The sequence below is a fragment of the Rhipicephalus sanguineus genome, chromosome 10, assembly GCF_013339695.2.
Source record: "Rhipicephalus sanguineus isolate Rsan-2018 chromosome 10, BIME_Rsan_1.4, whole genome shotgun sequence".
Taxonomy (NCBI): domain Eukaryota; kingdom Metazoa; phylum Arthropoda; class Arachnida; order Ixodida; family Ixodidae; genus Rhipicephalus; species Rhipicephalus sanguineus.
Window position 1 is genome coordinate 50,424,761 of NC_051185.1, and position 16,656 is coordinate 50,441,416.

The 16,656-nt window shown below is 46.6% G+C and overlaps 1 protein-coding gene across 1 annotated transcript in view; it reads left to right on the top strand.

Annotated features, from left to right (window-relative positions):
• Positions 1–16,656, top strand: part of LOC119406379 (protein tyrosine phosphatase domain-containing protein 1) — a 90,736-nt gene that overhangs the window by 43,432 nt on the left and 30,648 nt on the right. The window contains exons 2-3 of the mRNA XM_049420070.1: positions 6,250–6,396; positions 9,079–9,159. Of these exons, the coding sequence (XP_049276027.1) occupies positions 6,250–6,396; positions 9,079–9,159 (228 nt within the window). The remainder of the gene's footprint in view (positions 1–6,249; positions 6,397–9,078; positions 9,160–16,656) is intronic.

A 16,656-nucleotide genomic window follows, 5' to 3' on the forward strand; every position in this document is an offset into this window, starting at 1 on the left:
CAAGAAAAAAAAACTTTCTTGCATCGTAATTTGAGCATCCATATAGAAAATTGTCCTCAAGGCGTAAATATATCAGACTATGTGTTTTCTGCAACATAATAAATGACAAATCCGGCATCGATAAAAATAAATGCATCAAACCACCACTCTACATCTCATCACGACGTGACCATTCTTTAAAAGTACGCGAATATAAGTGCCAAGCAAGTACTTTTGCAAATACCTTTTTCCCGAAAACCATACACGAATGGAATAGTCTTCCGTCGAGTATTGTTACCTCTCCCAACACAGCGTTCCCTTCAATTTTAAAAGAGTATGTTGTTACGAATATCGTCTATTGTTAACGTTTTTTTTTATTTAGCAAAGGCGGAAATGTCCTGCCCATGTTTTTTGTGCATGTATTGTATTCGGGGATTTACCCATTTGGATTTGTTTTTGTTTTGTTTTGTACCGCGCAATTTCTTTTCTTTGACGTGTACGTACTTTTGATTTGTTAACCCCCCTACAACAATGCCCCTAGACGGCGCTGTAGGTACATGCATAAATAAATAAAGAAACAGCGTTAGCGCAAATTAATCCAGATCTCCCGACTTCGTTGTCCTCCACAATACACCTTGACTGTCAGTGCCGTTAAGCCCCGCATTATAATTAAGGATAAGAGCCCGAAATAACGAGCAAATCGACGGTCTTATCATCGCGACAGTGCTGCTTACGACACCTTCGTACTCTGCTTTGTATAGACCTCCCCCCCCCTTTTTTTTCTTTCTTTCCACAGTGTTTTATCTACGCCCACTGCGTACAACTTTCACTGCGCGACCGATTTTAATTAGTGGGCGGTCGGTGCAGCGTTGGGTCGTTGTGTTCTATGGGAACGTATACTTTCTCTCTGCCGTCGTTTCAAGCTCTCTACCAACGCACATTTGCGAAGTGGGGCGGAATAGGGGGGCGTGGTCGAGACAGCTACGGCCATGGACCGGCCATGCCTCTAAAGCATTCACAGCGACGGCCCGCTTATTAAACAACGCCGTTTTCGCAACTATCCAAATCTCTTCGCATGGGTATACAGAGCGGCGCCGGCGAGGAAGCCAGGCATAGCGCGAATCGACGTGGTGTTTTGTACAGGCGCACTTCTTTTTCTAGGTCGGGCTCGCCCCGCGCAATTTTCTCTCTCTCCCTCTCTCTCTCTCTCTCTCTCTCTCCCTCTCACTGTCTCTCTGTGCCCACGTGCACTGCGTCGCACGCTAAAGAGGCAACAGCGTTACGAAGGGCGCCACCCGGACACAAGATCACCTCGGGAAGCCGTGCGCGAGAAAAAGAAGAAAAAAGAACCGAGTGCACTCAGGAACACTAATAACGGTGACGTCATCACTTTCACGCGGTAACTCGGCCATATGGGATTCGGAGAACACGTGCCTGGTTAACGGCCATGTTCGCGCTTGCATAAAAAAATGTACGCTGTGGTGGTGATCATTTCGTGTGGCACTCGACGTCACATAGTTGCGTTGTTTGTACACAGGTAAGCAACGGACAGGGCTTTCTAACGTCACAGCAGGAGACTTAGCTAAATAAAGGGTTCGAATCCCTGCGTTCTAAGTTGGCTTTATAGAATGCGATGTGAACCACGTCTATAACTTCACTGCGTTTCTCATAGTTTATGGTGTTGACTCGGGATGCTACAGTAATATAAATGACAGAGCTTATATCAATCAATCAATCAATCAATCAATCAATCAATCAATCAATCAATCAATCAATCAATCAATCAATCAATCAATCAATCAATCAATCAATCAATCAATCAATCAATCTTACAGAAACTAAAGCGGTGAGTCGATGGTAATCATTCTTTAAAATCAATCAATTTTTAAAACGATTTGTATAGTCATCAGAGACCACATTGTCCGTTGCGTGCGTCTGATCAGTGTGTTTGAACAGGGGCAGAATTCTCAGCTTGTGCATGTTCTAATAATTTGAACTTCCGGGGTTTTACGTGCCAAAACAGCGATATGATTGAGAGGCATGTCGTAGTGAAGGCCTCCGGAAATTTTGAACCATCTGGTGTTCTTTAACTTGCACTGACATAGCACGCACAGTACACGGGCCTCTATAGTCAGATATAACTTTAGAAGGCAGGAGAGGCCCCGCTCAGACGACTGAAGCGCGGCAGCCGATCGCCTCCGCGACTAAAGAAATAGTCCCGCTCATGCACGCGCCGATGTTCCCCGAAGGTGGAGCCCCCGGCCGTCCCGCTCATGACGTCATCTGGAGCGCTCACCCGTTGGTGAATGCATCGTGTGTATCCACCTTTGAGGAGGAAATGCTGCGGACTTTTAAAGTTGTATCCGACTATAGCAGGGGTCCCAAGCTCACCTGAGCTAGCGGGCCGCGGTCACGAAATTTAAGCTTGCGAGAACCGGAAAGTGATGGAGGTGGGAAAGGGGGGGGGGGGGGGGAGGTAGCCAAATGTTTGCTAACGTTGATATTTGAAAAGGGCCTTTCCCATTCGTAATACATTGGTAATTTCTAAAAGGGCACTTGGCATCAGGATTCGAGCACGCATCGATACCGTTCTCCGGGATGAGTAAAATCTGGACGCCGATTCTGAAATCGAGTTTTTGTTCCACGGTTACGTTTCAACACATGGCGATCGAAAGGGGAGCCTCAGAAAAAGATTCTTGAGACTGGTCTCGTCTGTGTAGCTTCCCGTACACAGCGTTATTCATGGCAATATGCGAGTATGAGCATACCATTCAGAAATCACAACACTTTATTCCTTGTGAAGCGCAAAGTAGCGGCTAAAGTTCTAAACACGCTGACTCGATGCCTGACAACGCTTAGCTGCGACAAGAGAAGAAATGTCCACGTTACCTTCTTGTGCGCAGACGATTCTCATGCTCGATCGCAGGTGTTATCAGTCATTTTAAACCTGAGAACTGACTTGCTCACCTTTAGCACGGACAACAGGTGTTCGCACAAGTAGGTACTTCTGAACCTGGTGGTGACACTAGTAGCCTGTCAACAAAGAGCCAGGAAACATGTATCGCGAAGAAACTCATGGATGTCTCATGATAAACGGAAGGGCGCGATAATACGGTACACAATGAAGAAGATGGACACGGGACGACGCGCTCGTCCCGTGTCCCGTGTCCCGTGTCGTCCCGTGTCCCGTGTCGTCCCGTGTCCATCTTCTTCATTGTGTACCGTATTATCGCGCCCTTCCGTTTATCATGAACCAACACCAACTCGCCCAACTTTTTATCTTACATGGATGTCTGCCACACCCGGAAAAGTAATGTGCGGGCGCCGGCCACTAGCGGTAGGCTCGCGGGCCGCGTGTTTGAGAACCCTGGATGGAAGCGAGAAGGCGGTGGTCGCATTCTCGCTTCCATTGAAATGCGACCACCGCAGCAGGGATCGAACCGGTCTCTTTCGAGTCAGAAGCCGAGCACCGTAACCACCGTACCACCGCGGCGGCCTTCTGCGCGTTCTTTCATTCTAGTTTGACGAACAAGAAGTGTAAGGTTGAATTCACTGCAAATGAGAATTTGTGTGGTTAAGGGATCGTTAAATAAAAATTTAAAAAATCTCGTTCATTTCTCAGATGTTCTTGTTATCTTGAACGCATGTTCACACTCTAAGTTACAGCAACTTCATTAAAGTCGAGATCCTGAACGCAACGCACACAAAAGCAAACCTGCGAGAATGTTCCCATTTCGTTCCGCTAGCGCCACATTGCGGTTCACTGCGCGGTACTGACCAAATCGCGCCGTAGGGCTAACTCTTTTTTTTTTTTCTTTCAAAAGAGTTTCGCCGTGTAGCGAGGGGGAAAGGCTATTTTCGAGGTCGAGTTGCTGGCACTCGTTTATTGCTTCATTGTCTGAAACGAACACGTAACGGTTGGCCGGCCCGCTCGTTCGTCGTGAAAACAAACCGCCCCATCTCGGGGCGATTCGCTTTGCGATGTAATCAGCTAACCAAACTTTTTTTTTGTATATTCAGAAAGTTGGCTTTCTCCCTCTCTAAACGTTTATACCCCTCCCTCCTTTGGCAGATCTCCATTCATAACAGACAGAAACAAACAAGGAAATAGAAGATACCCTTGCTTCTCTAATTCTTTTTTTTTGCTCATGACGTACTCAAATGCTCGTTTCAGAACTCACCAGCAAAACTAAGAAGTTCGGTGTAACACAGTACCTAATTTTTAGCGTTAGCATGAACGAGCTCTGACGACAATTATTTAGCCGTATTAACCGCGTAGTAATGTAACATAAAATGATTTTGAAACAATAGCTTTCTAAATGGCTAGAGCTATTTTTAACTATACTTTAGATTATATAGCTATAGCAATATAGCTATTAATTTAAAGCTTAATATGTCTTTAGGGTGTATTTTGAATATAAAGTGTGCACTTCGCACTTTTCTAGTAGATCTTTGTACCTACGAAAAAAACATTACAAAGAGAAGAAAAAAAAAAAAAACAGGCTATCAAGCGTTTCCCGGGAAGGACTCTGTGGCCACCCATTAGTAGAGGAAATATAAAAAAAATTTACATGAGAAATAGACTAGAAGAAAAAAAAAACATGAAAATGCGGAAACAGCAATAAAAAATCAGTTTCCCCGGAAGGGAAAACCAATGAATGCGACAGCAACAAATTGTAATGTTATACGAAGTAAGGCTGGCCGCTAACTCTTTTGGATCCGATCTCGCGTAACTCTACAAAACGCTGGTGTAGGAGAATACAGCCGCTCCAGGGAGAGGTGCGGTTTTCGCAGTCTCTTCGTGTTGAGAGCACAACACGTAGAAGGGTATACGAACCGTCTGCTGGCGCCTGCCGAGATAGCGCACGCGCCAGCGATCGCGACCGTGCCCTTAGAATCAAAGTCCGCAGTTGCCGCTCGAGCGACACCCCCCCCCCCCCCGTGTTCCTTCATGCTCCTTCAAGACGGGCGAGGCGTTTCCTCTCCGCTTGAGTAGCAATCGATGGCAGGACTCGCACGCGGGGTGATGTTATCGCATGCACCCTCCGTGCGACGGAGATGGGTAGGGTCATTTAATCTCTGTTTCAGCCACGTTCGTCGCCCCCGCTCGCGTGCCCTCAGGTGGGACATATGACGTGCGGGAGGGGGGGGGGGGGAGAGTTATCGATTTGGACCTTATACAGAACATGACGGCGATGGTGACGCCGACGGCAAAAACCCGTCGACAGTGTCCATATAACTACTATCGAAATAAAAGTTTGGCAGCATGTTACACTCTCAGCAGCATTTGAAGGCGAAAGCCGGCTGCGAAAATGGTGATGAATTAAGTTATACATTCGGAGATCAGACTTCTTTCAAGACATAAGGAGCCGCAGTGTGAGAGACACGCATGAAATTACCTGGAAGTTCCCAGTGGACTGCGTTGTTCCTCCTCTCCACAGAAGCTTTCTGCGCCTTACGCGGTGTTGCGCGACCTCCGGGATCGAGGCGCCTTTGACCAGGCACCTTTGATGACGTCATAATGAGGCGTCACATGATGACGTCATGATGACATCACAGGTTTACGCTATCTGTGACGTCATTACGACATCACACGATCATGTCATATAAGTTACGTAGGTCAAGTGTGCTTTTTTACCATTTCATTCGCCTGCGTGTTTCGCTGAAGGGGCCGCTCAAGGAGAACCTTGAGGCATTTGCCTTAAAGAGAGCTCGGCGTGTGCGTGGCATTGTATAACGTAGAGTAAACGCAGAGCACGAACATTACAGACGAGAACCAAGTGCAGTGGTGGATAAAAATTACAACACAGCCTCGTACCTAGTCAATGCACAAACATTTCAAAATAAGTAATTATTGAGCGCTGTTCGAGGAAGATAAAGTGTACTTTGCTGAGCAGAACAACTTTTTCAGCGTGGTCTGTCCGTTCCAAGACAAGTCTGATTCGACAATAAAAAAAAAGAAAGAAAATGATTTACAGAGTTATGTCAGGAATTCAGCCGATAGACAAAGTCGTGACAAGTCTGATTCTACAATAAAAAAAAAGAAAGAAAATGATTTACAGAGTTATGTCAGGAATTCAGCCGATAGACAAAGTCGTAACAGGGTACGCTGTCACTTCTTTCAGTCTGCAAGTTAACTTGAACTGATCGTCGCGAGTACATGATGCTTCATGTTGCGCCCGTCATTTCTGCTGCCGCCTACACGAATTTAAAATAACGGGAATGAACATTAAATTAGCTTCCTTTCCTTTATTTTTCTTCGTCGCGCAGCTACTCCAAGATCTCGGAACGCATTCGACGCAGCGCACCAGGGGAGTTCCAGTGTCAGGTGTTCTGCGGCGGCGCCCAGTGCAAGTACGAGGCGGGCGCCGATTGGCCGGCACAGGACTGCGCCATTACCGGGCTCTACTCTCATTGGTAAGCATGACGTGTGACGTCATGTCACACTGACACCAGCATCGCACTGTCTTTCCTATGTTGTTGGCGGTAAAAAGAGGTGTGCGAATATTCGAAAATTTTGAATAACGAATCGAATAGCGTTCTATTCGATTCGGTGCTCGAATAAAATAGCGCATATACGAAATACCGAATATTTTATGAATATTTTTCGAATAATCACCAGCGACAAAAAATGCTCGAATGAACGAGACGTTGGAACAGCAAGGCATAACTTTTCTCGTTTTCATCGCCCAATGGATGCAGCCTGTGTACATACGAGACTATCGACGCAATATTGATCACAGAATGAAAGCGTTTTTGCTTAAAACTTCTGTGCAGCCGAAGAGAAATGTCATGACATCAATGCATTACCATGCCATCCATGACAATTTTAACTCATGAAACTTGCTTAATATTTATGTAACACTTATTTAAAAGTTGTTGACAAATTACCAACTTCAATACTGTAGCCACTGCTATCTTCAACCTGCAGTTATAAAACATGTCGAAGGCTCTAATTGCTGCTGTTTACGAGCTTGCCTCAGTTTAAATAATCCGCTGTGTTTTTGGCTGAAGTACTTCAGGCAAAAACACAGCGGTATGTAAGTAGTGAATATAATAACAACACGAACAAGTTCCAATTTAGCTATATATAAACTTCTATCGTATAGGCTCATCGCGCATTTAAGCCCTCGCACAAAAGCCCGAGCGACCTGTTCAGAGATTTCGATCGCGCAGACTGCTCCGAGAGAACTGCGTGAATAATGCATGAATAACGCGTGTAGCGAGTACTCATCGAAAACACTTACGCGGCATTCGCATACAATTCCTTCTCAAAGCCCAATGTACATCCGATGAATCGGACGATGACTTGTATGCCAATACTTAAACGAGCAACGAAGCGGTTTTCTTTTTTTCTTTCCCTTGTTTGCTAGCTCAATATAACTCTTCGCTGTATGCAAGGAAGAAACGAATGACGGTGCGTAAGATTGTCAACCCGATGAAAGAAGCAATCGTACCCTGAATAAATTGTGGTACAGGAGTGATTAGTTTACATATTATCAGTGACAACGTTGCGATTTGTTTCACTGTAGTCTGATAACGTATCGAATCCAAGACACACAGACAAGCGAGCCAGAGCGAGAGGCCTAATACATAGATAAACGATAAAGGTATCTGTGTAATTTCAAAGCATGCAATGTTCGTAGAGCGCGCCATATTAGGTATACACTCGACACTCAATATTCACTACGGCTAGACAGAGTAGTTGAGGCTGTGTCAACAATTTTATTGGCTATTGCGATGGTTAAAAACAAAGTCCAAGTGAAGAAAAAGTGGACAATAGTTGGTCAATGTGCAAACCAAACATACTGTTGAATCAACCGTGCTGTATTATTTAAACAGGGAACTTCCTTTTCATGTGAACGCGGTACGTGAAGACATTGAGCATACAAATGAAGGTGAGATGTTCCCACCGATGGCGCATAGTGTCAGCGCAAATAGATCGAAAGAGAACTGCGCAAAAGTTCTGCGTGCTCGTTCGAAAAGTGATGACCCCCAAGAAGACGACGTGTTTCTGCGATCCATTCGTGATCTTTTGTGTCTTTTGCTTGGTCTGACGTAAAATACCAAATATCTTCAATGGTACCAAGTCGAGCACGAATGCTCTGTCGATGCATTCGATCCGTAAAACATCTGCTCTTCCGTCTGTTCGCGAACGGTCGCTTAGAATGTACGCTGGGCGCATCAAGCTGAGATTTAGTTGATATCGCTAAGTGTGACTGATTGTTGGGAGTAGTTGATGAAGTTATTGATTGCTGGGAGAAGCTGAAAAAAGACTGCTTATCATGGTGCAGGTGAGCTGGAATGAGCTTGCAAATCGATTGACCGCTAGGACCACTGCAGGTTGACCGCAGATTGATTGACCGCTAAGAGACGACCGCTAAGGACACGTTCACTCGGGACCAGCCCATAACGAGCCCTCTGTGACCGAGTTTCTTGTCACCTTAGTCGTTGTTCTCTTGCAGCATGCCGCAACAAACTTGGGCCACACAGCCGCGCTGTACTCAAGAACATTGCAGACCGAGTTCACGCAAATAAAAATCGGTTCCCTAAATTATATTTTGCACCTGTAAGAAGCAGTCGGTGCACTGATTGCTGGCAGAGTGCCACATAATGTTTAATCATGAACTGTTTCTCGAACTACGGAACCAACAAGAAAAGAGTGCGATCTTTAAATAGTGAACCAGTGACTAACTCACAAGGCCCCTTTGCATTCCCCTAAGACGACTCGAAGGCGAAAGCCATCTCCTTTTTCTTCTCAGTGGATGTATTGATCCTCGCCCGCCCATACGAAAGCTTTCTACACCTAAAGTGGTTTTGAACTGCCTCCGTGATGAGCCCATCTTTGACCTAGTGATGATGGCACGTGATGACACCATCATGGGACATAATAGTGACGTCACGATGACGTCACATTTTATTGATGTGTGACGACATGATGTCATTACGTGACAATTTTTGCTTTACTTGTGTTGACGCCGCCGACGCCGACGGTCAATTTTCGCGTTTGATGAGGCATCTAAGGTTTTCAACTTAAAGGGTGCGATCTTTAAACAGCCAACCAGTGACTAACTTTGCTGTTTACGTTGCACTTTTCAGGATCACGGACGACATTCTAGCGATGGCGAGGCCAAACACAGAAGCCATCTTGCGCTACAACATCATTCAACAGTTCCATGAGTGAGTACTCCTGCTCGATGTCAGAGATGAGGCGGCTGGCTTGTAAGTATAGTGTTTTGTGGGAGTCGTACGCATACGGGTACAACGCGATAATTGCCATCTGCATAGCCAAACAGACCAACCGTTGAGGTACCTGATCGCAATTTTTGCACTGAAAGATGTCCAGTTGCGTTTAAATAAAAGGTAACTGCGAAAACAAGGAAAACACCTTCAAGAACACATCCCTAACACTAAGGAAGTTTCGCTAACAGTTTCGACCGGGATGGCTTGGTTTATGTGAGTGTACAGATGATCAGATCGTGGGTGCATAGTTGACCATAAGAGAAACGATCAAGCAAATATAAACAGCGATTATATCTGAGGCTTTACTATCCTACGACTCACTCACTCACTCACTCACTCACTCACTCACTCACTCACTCACTCACTCACTCACTCACTCACTCACTCACTCACTCACTCACTCACTCACTCACTCACTCACTCACTCACTCACTCACTCACTCACTCACTCACTCACTCACTCACTCACTCACTCACTCACTCACTCACTCACTCACTCACTCACTCACTCACTCACTCACTCACTCACTCACTCACTCACTCACTCACTCTCACCTACATTCCCCACCGGAAGCAGGTAATACGCGTCAAATCCGTTGACGAAGTTCGTCTTGCATCACAATGCGAACAGTTTGCCCGCCGTTAAAAGCCGGATACTCCATAACGGCAGCAGGAAGCGCGGTACGGAAAGCCTGCCTTGCTTCCGGGATCCGGGACAAGTGAACAGAGGCCACGCGTTGCTTCGTGATACGCCGCACTTCGTCTTAGTCAGCCATGTGAAACCCCGTAAAAGAGCTCAGAGCGATCGATAAACTCCTTCGGTGAATAAGACGGCACGTGGAGAGAGACTTGATGCATGTACATGACACTCCGTAATGATGTCGACGTTCTAACATGCCCGTACACTCAAGAACGCGCATAGCAACACACTACTTAGTAGTATGCCCATTCGCCATTACAAGTACAGTTTCGCCGCCCTAATGCATTCGCCTGGCCCCTTTCCCTAGGTGGTTCAGTAGTACTTCCTTGCTGGGCACGCTTTAATGTATTCCCTGAAGACCATTTTCTTAGGGGACCATTGGTATAGTACCTTCCTTTCTGGCTCGTACTGGCCCGTTTGCGAAGTTTCGAATGGTACATTCTGCATTGATTTTGCACTAAGTGGTTTTCGTAAGTTGTTATTGCATGAGATTTAGCTCACACACAAAAAAAAAAGAAAAAGAAAAAGGAAGAAAACGCGACGCCTGTTACTCTTCTTGGTGAGCCCCAACTTGCGACATATACAGTAAAATTCGTTAATTCGACACTCGTTAATTCGGAAAATCGGATGATTCGGACATGCTCTGTGATCACGGCCGCCATGTATACATTGTTTAATTGCATCAAACTCTCGTTAATTCGGCCACATTCGGCCGCAACCCGGTTAATTCGGACGATACTCGGGGCGCATCCGAGTGCGAAGCGCCGCAAATGCGCGACGCCGTTGTATGCCGCTATATGCGAACGCCGTTTAACGGCGTTCGCATACAGCCGAAAAGGCCACTGGCTTTCAGAAAGGCGTGGTCGCCATCCACAATCGCGTCGTCGGTACGTAATAAGGTAGTGAGTTCAGAACACGTTTCGGATTAAGATATGGAGATGGGGGGGGGGGGGGGGGGGGGGGGGTATTGACCGCGCTCACATGGTGAACTAATTCGCAAATGAAGAAAATTGCGGCTTTTACACTGCTTTTATGCAAAATAATTACTGGATTTGCGTATTCCCCCCAAAATTGAAAGGGCATTGACGTAATAGATATTTACTTATTGTTTTCTCAGTATTTTCGATAATACGGCATTCGGTTAATTCGGATAGCTTTTCCGGTCCCGTGAAATCCCAATTAACGAGCTGTTACTGAATAACTCTAAAGATACGTGTCAGCGTTCTTTAGAGAGTCGCACCTCCTACGACTCACCAAAGAGGGTATAATGTTCTTCAGAAGAGAGTTAGCGTGCACTTTGAAAGACACATATATTTAGGAACTCAGGACTCCCCAAATAGAGTAAAGATACTTTTTTTTGTTCTTAGAGTGCGCGTGGACCAATTTTTACCATTTGAGATTGTTTAACATGCGCACAATAACCGCTACACGCCGCGTGTTTTTCAAGTCTTTTTTTTTTTTTTTTGCATATCACTGTCGTTATAATACGGCTGCCGCTGCTGGTATTGTACTCGCACAGCAACAAGACTCGATAATAGCCACTGAGCAGTTGCGACCGGTGTCCGTATGAATACAGCGAAAGTTTCGTACCCAATGCTTTAGCTCGAGAGGCACCATGAACGAATTTATGCACGTCTATTTAATTGAACGTGCTTCAGTGCACTAAGGACGAAGACGAACCATATGAGAGACACCATATATGTAGTCCGGGGCCCCAATATATTATTCTGCCAACCATGTATGTACATATAATATGCCCAAATCAATGAACACGAGCCTGTTTGATCGAAAAAAAAAATGGCTATGGAGTGATGGACAAATGAGCCCATTGAGTGAACGATGCCAGGGCGACGTAATTCAGCTGGAACACTGTCTCGTTTTGTGGCGATTTGGCTGCATATACGTCATTGCCTCGTCTCGGAATGAACCGTGAATTTGCTTATACGACTGAATCTGTATCTCTAACCTTATACTAAAATTATATTCTGGGGTTTTACTCGCTAAAACCCCGATATTCTTTCTTGCTTGTTTGTCATTACATGCTTGTTTGCTGTGCTTCGGAGTAAAGTGTGTTGGCTATCCACCCATTGCTTAATTTTTCTTATATCCTATTTATAGATTATTCGTATAGGATGAGCTTTAGTTTTAGAGTATGTATGTTTTCTTTTTTTTTCAACCAGGGTAATAGCCCGAATGGGGCTGACAGTACAATAAAACGAAAAAAAAAAGTGAATATGAGAAAACGTTATAGCAGGATCCCTGGGTTAAATTTGACCACCAGGGGTTCTTTAACGTGGAAGTAAGTCTAAGTACCCGGGCGTGCTCCACATTTCGTCCATATCTAAATGCGACCACCGTGGCTGCGGGAATCGAACCCGCGTCCTCGAGCATAGCAGCGCCACAGCTCACCCGCTGGGCCACCACCCGTTGGTCTAACGCTAGTTGAAGGACCACAGGTCGGTGCATTCAGCAAAAATGACCCACAGTGACCGGCAGAATCGCCAAAAGTGAAGTCTGATCTTTTCGTGACGACGTCAACACGGACCATCTTGGCATGCGCGAGTTTGCGAGCAAGGAGCGGGAACAAAGACTTGCGCAGCGAGGGCACTTCGATCCGTACCAATGTTTTTTTTTTTTTGCATTGCCGCACGCTAGACGTAGATTATCGAAATTAAAGCAAGTGCAGAAGATAAGGAAGCGGCGACATGCCTTTTGTATACATGACGTAATTTCGGGGATCATTAAAGGGCGTGCTTCCACGAAGACATATGTATGTTTATATATATAGTCTTTTCTTTATAACAGGCCACGGGTCTGTAAGCTCTAGCCCCCGTCAGCACTTCGCTAACGACTGTTTCTCCCAGCCTGTTGTGACACTGCGCACTTCAATCGCCGGCTGATGAATCGATAGAACACGTCCGTGAGAGCATGCTTTTCGACCGCTCGCGTTTTCCGTTCAGTGACACAGAAGGGTAGGTAGCACGAAGGCAAGAGGCAGTGTACGACACATCGTTTCTTTCGTCCGCTCACTCTCTTCTTTGCCTACGTTGTGTTTCGTACGCCTGCCCCACTTTTTCAATACGCACTAAAGCACGAAATGACGTGTTTTCGTGGGCGTACCGAAGGACACGGCCTTTTTTTGGACCGGCAGGCAGCTCAAAACTTGGGAAGACCTGTCGTTGGAAAATTGGCAGGTGGATTGAAGATAGGAAGTGGGAAGGAGTACGGTCGCTGGGGGAGAGGGAAGAAACCAGGGGCTCAGAATAAGAAGGAGCCATCGACGCCACCGGTTCCCCTCCCCGCCCGGGAAACACAGTAATCGGAAGTGACTTTGGACCCGGCCGGCCTAAGCTTACTTGGTGGCAGGGGGTCCGGTCGATGATTTCTTTTTTTTTTTTACCTCAGCTAGAGTCTTCGTTCGTGCTCTCACGCCGCCGTTTCTTGTATGACGGAAACGAAACAATACAAAACAAAACAACGAAAGAACAAGCTGGCGATTCGCCTTGCTGGCTGGCTAGCTGGCCGGGCCCGTTCGTATGACTGTAGCCCGGTCTATCGATCAAACGCGTTGGCTAGCGGCACCGGAACAAGGATCTACACTTCTCTCCTTCCAAAACCTTCGCTGTGCGCGTCACGCTTTAGGTGAAGGTCAGCAGGTCGATCCTCGCCGCTGGTTTCGTATCCTCGATGACATCTTTTCCGTTTGCTACGTTTTGTTTAACGCTTCCTTGCGTTTTCGAACCCGTGTCGGTAATGTTTTTGAAACCGTCGCTTAATCGGGGCTCGGACGTCAGACAAGGGGGTGAGAGACCGGACGTGGAAGGTTTGTTTTGTTTACCCGGACGTCTGTGTTTGGCCGCTAGCTCTAATATTTATTCCTTAAGTATTCGTAGCGTTCTATTGAAAACCCGAAGCAGCTAGGCCTACGTGAGCCGCTTACGCGCATTGAAGTTTCATTTAGAGCCTGTGGCTTTGTTTTTATATACTTCGATATCTTGCCATCGTAATGTACAGACCAAGGCATGTAGGTCTCGGGCATTAGTCTGCGTGTGCGTATCATTACGGTTCATTATATCTTCCTTTTTTTCTTCTTTTTTTGCGTCTGCGTCGGTGTCTTGCCAGGCGACCGTTTCTCCAAAGAAAGAGTTGGAATTGAACTTCAGCTGTTCTTATACAGAAAAATAGAACAGGTAAAATGAAAAAAAAAATTCGGCAGATCCCACGTACCGTGGGTGTCGATGTTATGCGAAGCATGCGGCGGGAAGGTGACTGTGGCGTAATTTTTTTTATTGAGCGACACGTCACAAAATGACGCTAAAGATTTGTATAAATTTTATACGCACACGTATATGTTGAACAGCCGCACATGTGTTATATAACCAGTTGTTTATGGTTGGGTAACGCTCCCAACGGCAACGAGGGTATAACCAACACCAGAAGCGGTAAGCTGATATGTAGCGCTTATACTTGTCCCTTATGATGGAGAACGCACGCATGTTTCACGAACCCCTCTGCATGTGCGGAAGTTATTGACAGTTCTTGAACAAGGCCATCACCGTGATCAGTGAGCACCAGTAGCTGGTCATGACGTGTTATAGGATCCGGTCGTGATCGCGGTGACGAGGGGTCCATGTGTAGTGAAGTATGTGGTATAGAAGAGCTTTTGGAATTCGTGGATGCCTCGGTCATTTCGTCGATAAATTGTAAGTCGATAGAGCCGGTGACATGTCGGAACCTGAGGCCACCCTTCGCGTTGGTGAGGTATAGGCCGTCGAGGCTGGTAGGCCTGGATAGTGCTACGTTGACCAACATCAGTGGGTGGCGGTTGTCGTATTCGTAGACTACCTGGGCGTATGTGGCCTACCTTGCCTAGTCTACAAAGCGGCTGTCAATCAATCTGGCGTCATTCTCGGTCAGCATGAGGCCATCGCCCAGCCTCGTAAGAAATGAAGAGAACACTGCTTCATTCTGTAGGACGAAGTGCACTTTACGGTGCGGTGATGTGGATATCATATGTAACTTTCGTTAATGCATTCCCCCGGGGTCAAACAATGCTCCACTATAGCTTGCTGAATCATAGGAATACAAATGTAGTGTTTATTAGACTGCTATAAAAGCGGAGCCAACACTGGAAACACATACGTTAATCTGATATGACGCCTCTATCGTAGGAGTACACATCGTAGGAGTATCATGTAGCTTTCTTGTAAAAAAGGTAGCAAGCACAACAACCACAATTGACGTTGCACCGCTAGTACGCCTGCGTAGACTGTTTTTCCAAAGCAGTTTACAGACTTGACGTGGCTCAGTGGTAGAATACCTGAGTGCCACACAGGAGGCTTGGGTTCGATTCCTGCTGGGATCCTAATTTTCATTCTCTCCATTTGTCAAGTCAACGCTGCCGATGTTGGTTTTTCTTAACGCTCTCGCATTTAAGTTCCCAATGCTTGTTCTCGCCGTTCTTGGGTAGACATGAACAGTCAATCACCTGTGGCGCATACCCGTACACCACGGACCGTGGCCAACGGGTATGTGCCACACGTGTCTAGTGGAAAGGGTTTGACGACGTACCCGACAGGATTTTCAGATTATTCATGCCATGACCCGACAATCACATTCGTCAAATCCTATTACCCTCCGACGTAAATTTTGGTGTACACTAGGTTATGGAGGCGATCATGAGAGCACCCAGACGTAGGCGGCTAGATAGATAGATAGATAGATAGATAGATAGATAGATAGATACGTAGATAGAAACGCTCAAAGTGCCAGAGGTTCGCTAAGAAATGCTTCGCATTTAAAAGAAACGCAACTGCTCTAACAGTCGCTCAGTACGTTCCCGCTCGAAAGTTCGGGCCATAAATTGTGTAGAACGAAATCAACTTGCCACCGACGTGTAGTATAGGGTGGTAACTTTAGAATCATACGCGTGATCACTCAGGTATCTGTGGAGCACACATAAGAAAACGGCTCGACACGTCCGTCTAGCGCCGAAGCCTAAAACCAACTAACTTTTTCTTTATTTTTCTGCGCCCCTCGCGCCAGCCATGCTGCCGCGCCGCACGAGGTCACGTCCGACCTCTTCTTTCTTCACTGTGCCATCCCGTCGATGTCAGTGGCGCTACATAGCTCCTTCCCCTAGAGAGCAGCATGGTCTGCGAACGAAATCAGCACTGCCAGGAAACTCTGCGGATTGAAGTAGTGTCCGCAGCGACGGGAACGGAGACACGTGGAACTGGATTGAACCAGGCGACTGTGGGAGTCGTCTCACAGTAGGCTGGCTTCAGGCGCTCCAGTGCGATGGTGTCAGGTTTGCCATGAACATCTACGACATATGTCGACTCGCGTTTCTCCAGTACTGGAAAGGGCCCGAGGTAGTGAGGGTGGAGAGCAGGCCGAATAGGTGCAAAGCGCACGAAAGCGTGGGTTGCATTGGTCAGGTCGGATGTAATGTATGGTGTGCGGTCTGGAGTAGGACGTGTCGGACAGGGTTTAAGATCCCGGAAGAGGTCCCTAAGAAGGTGTACGTATTCGTGAGTAGACAGAGCTGCCGAGGGTGGTTCTGGGGAGAAGAAATCGCAGGGCAGACGGAGCGGAGTGCCGTAGACGAGCTCCGCACTCGAGCACCCGAAGTCCGATTTCAAGGCGCAGCGGATACCCAGAAGTACCAGTGGCAGACGTTGAACCCATTGCGATGGCGTGCCATGGGCCATCAGAGCTGCCTTGAGCTGTCG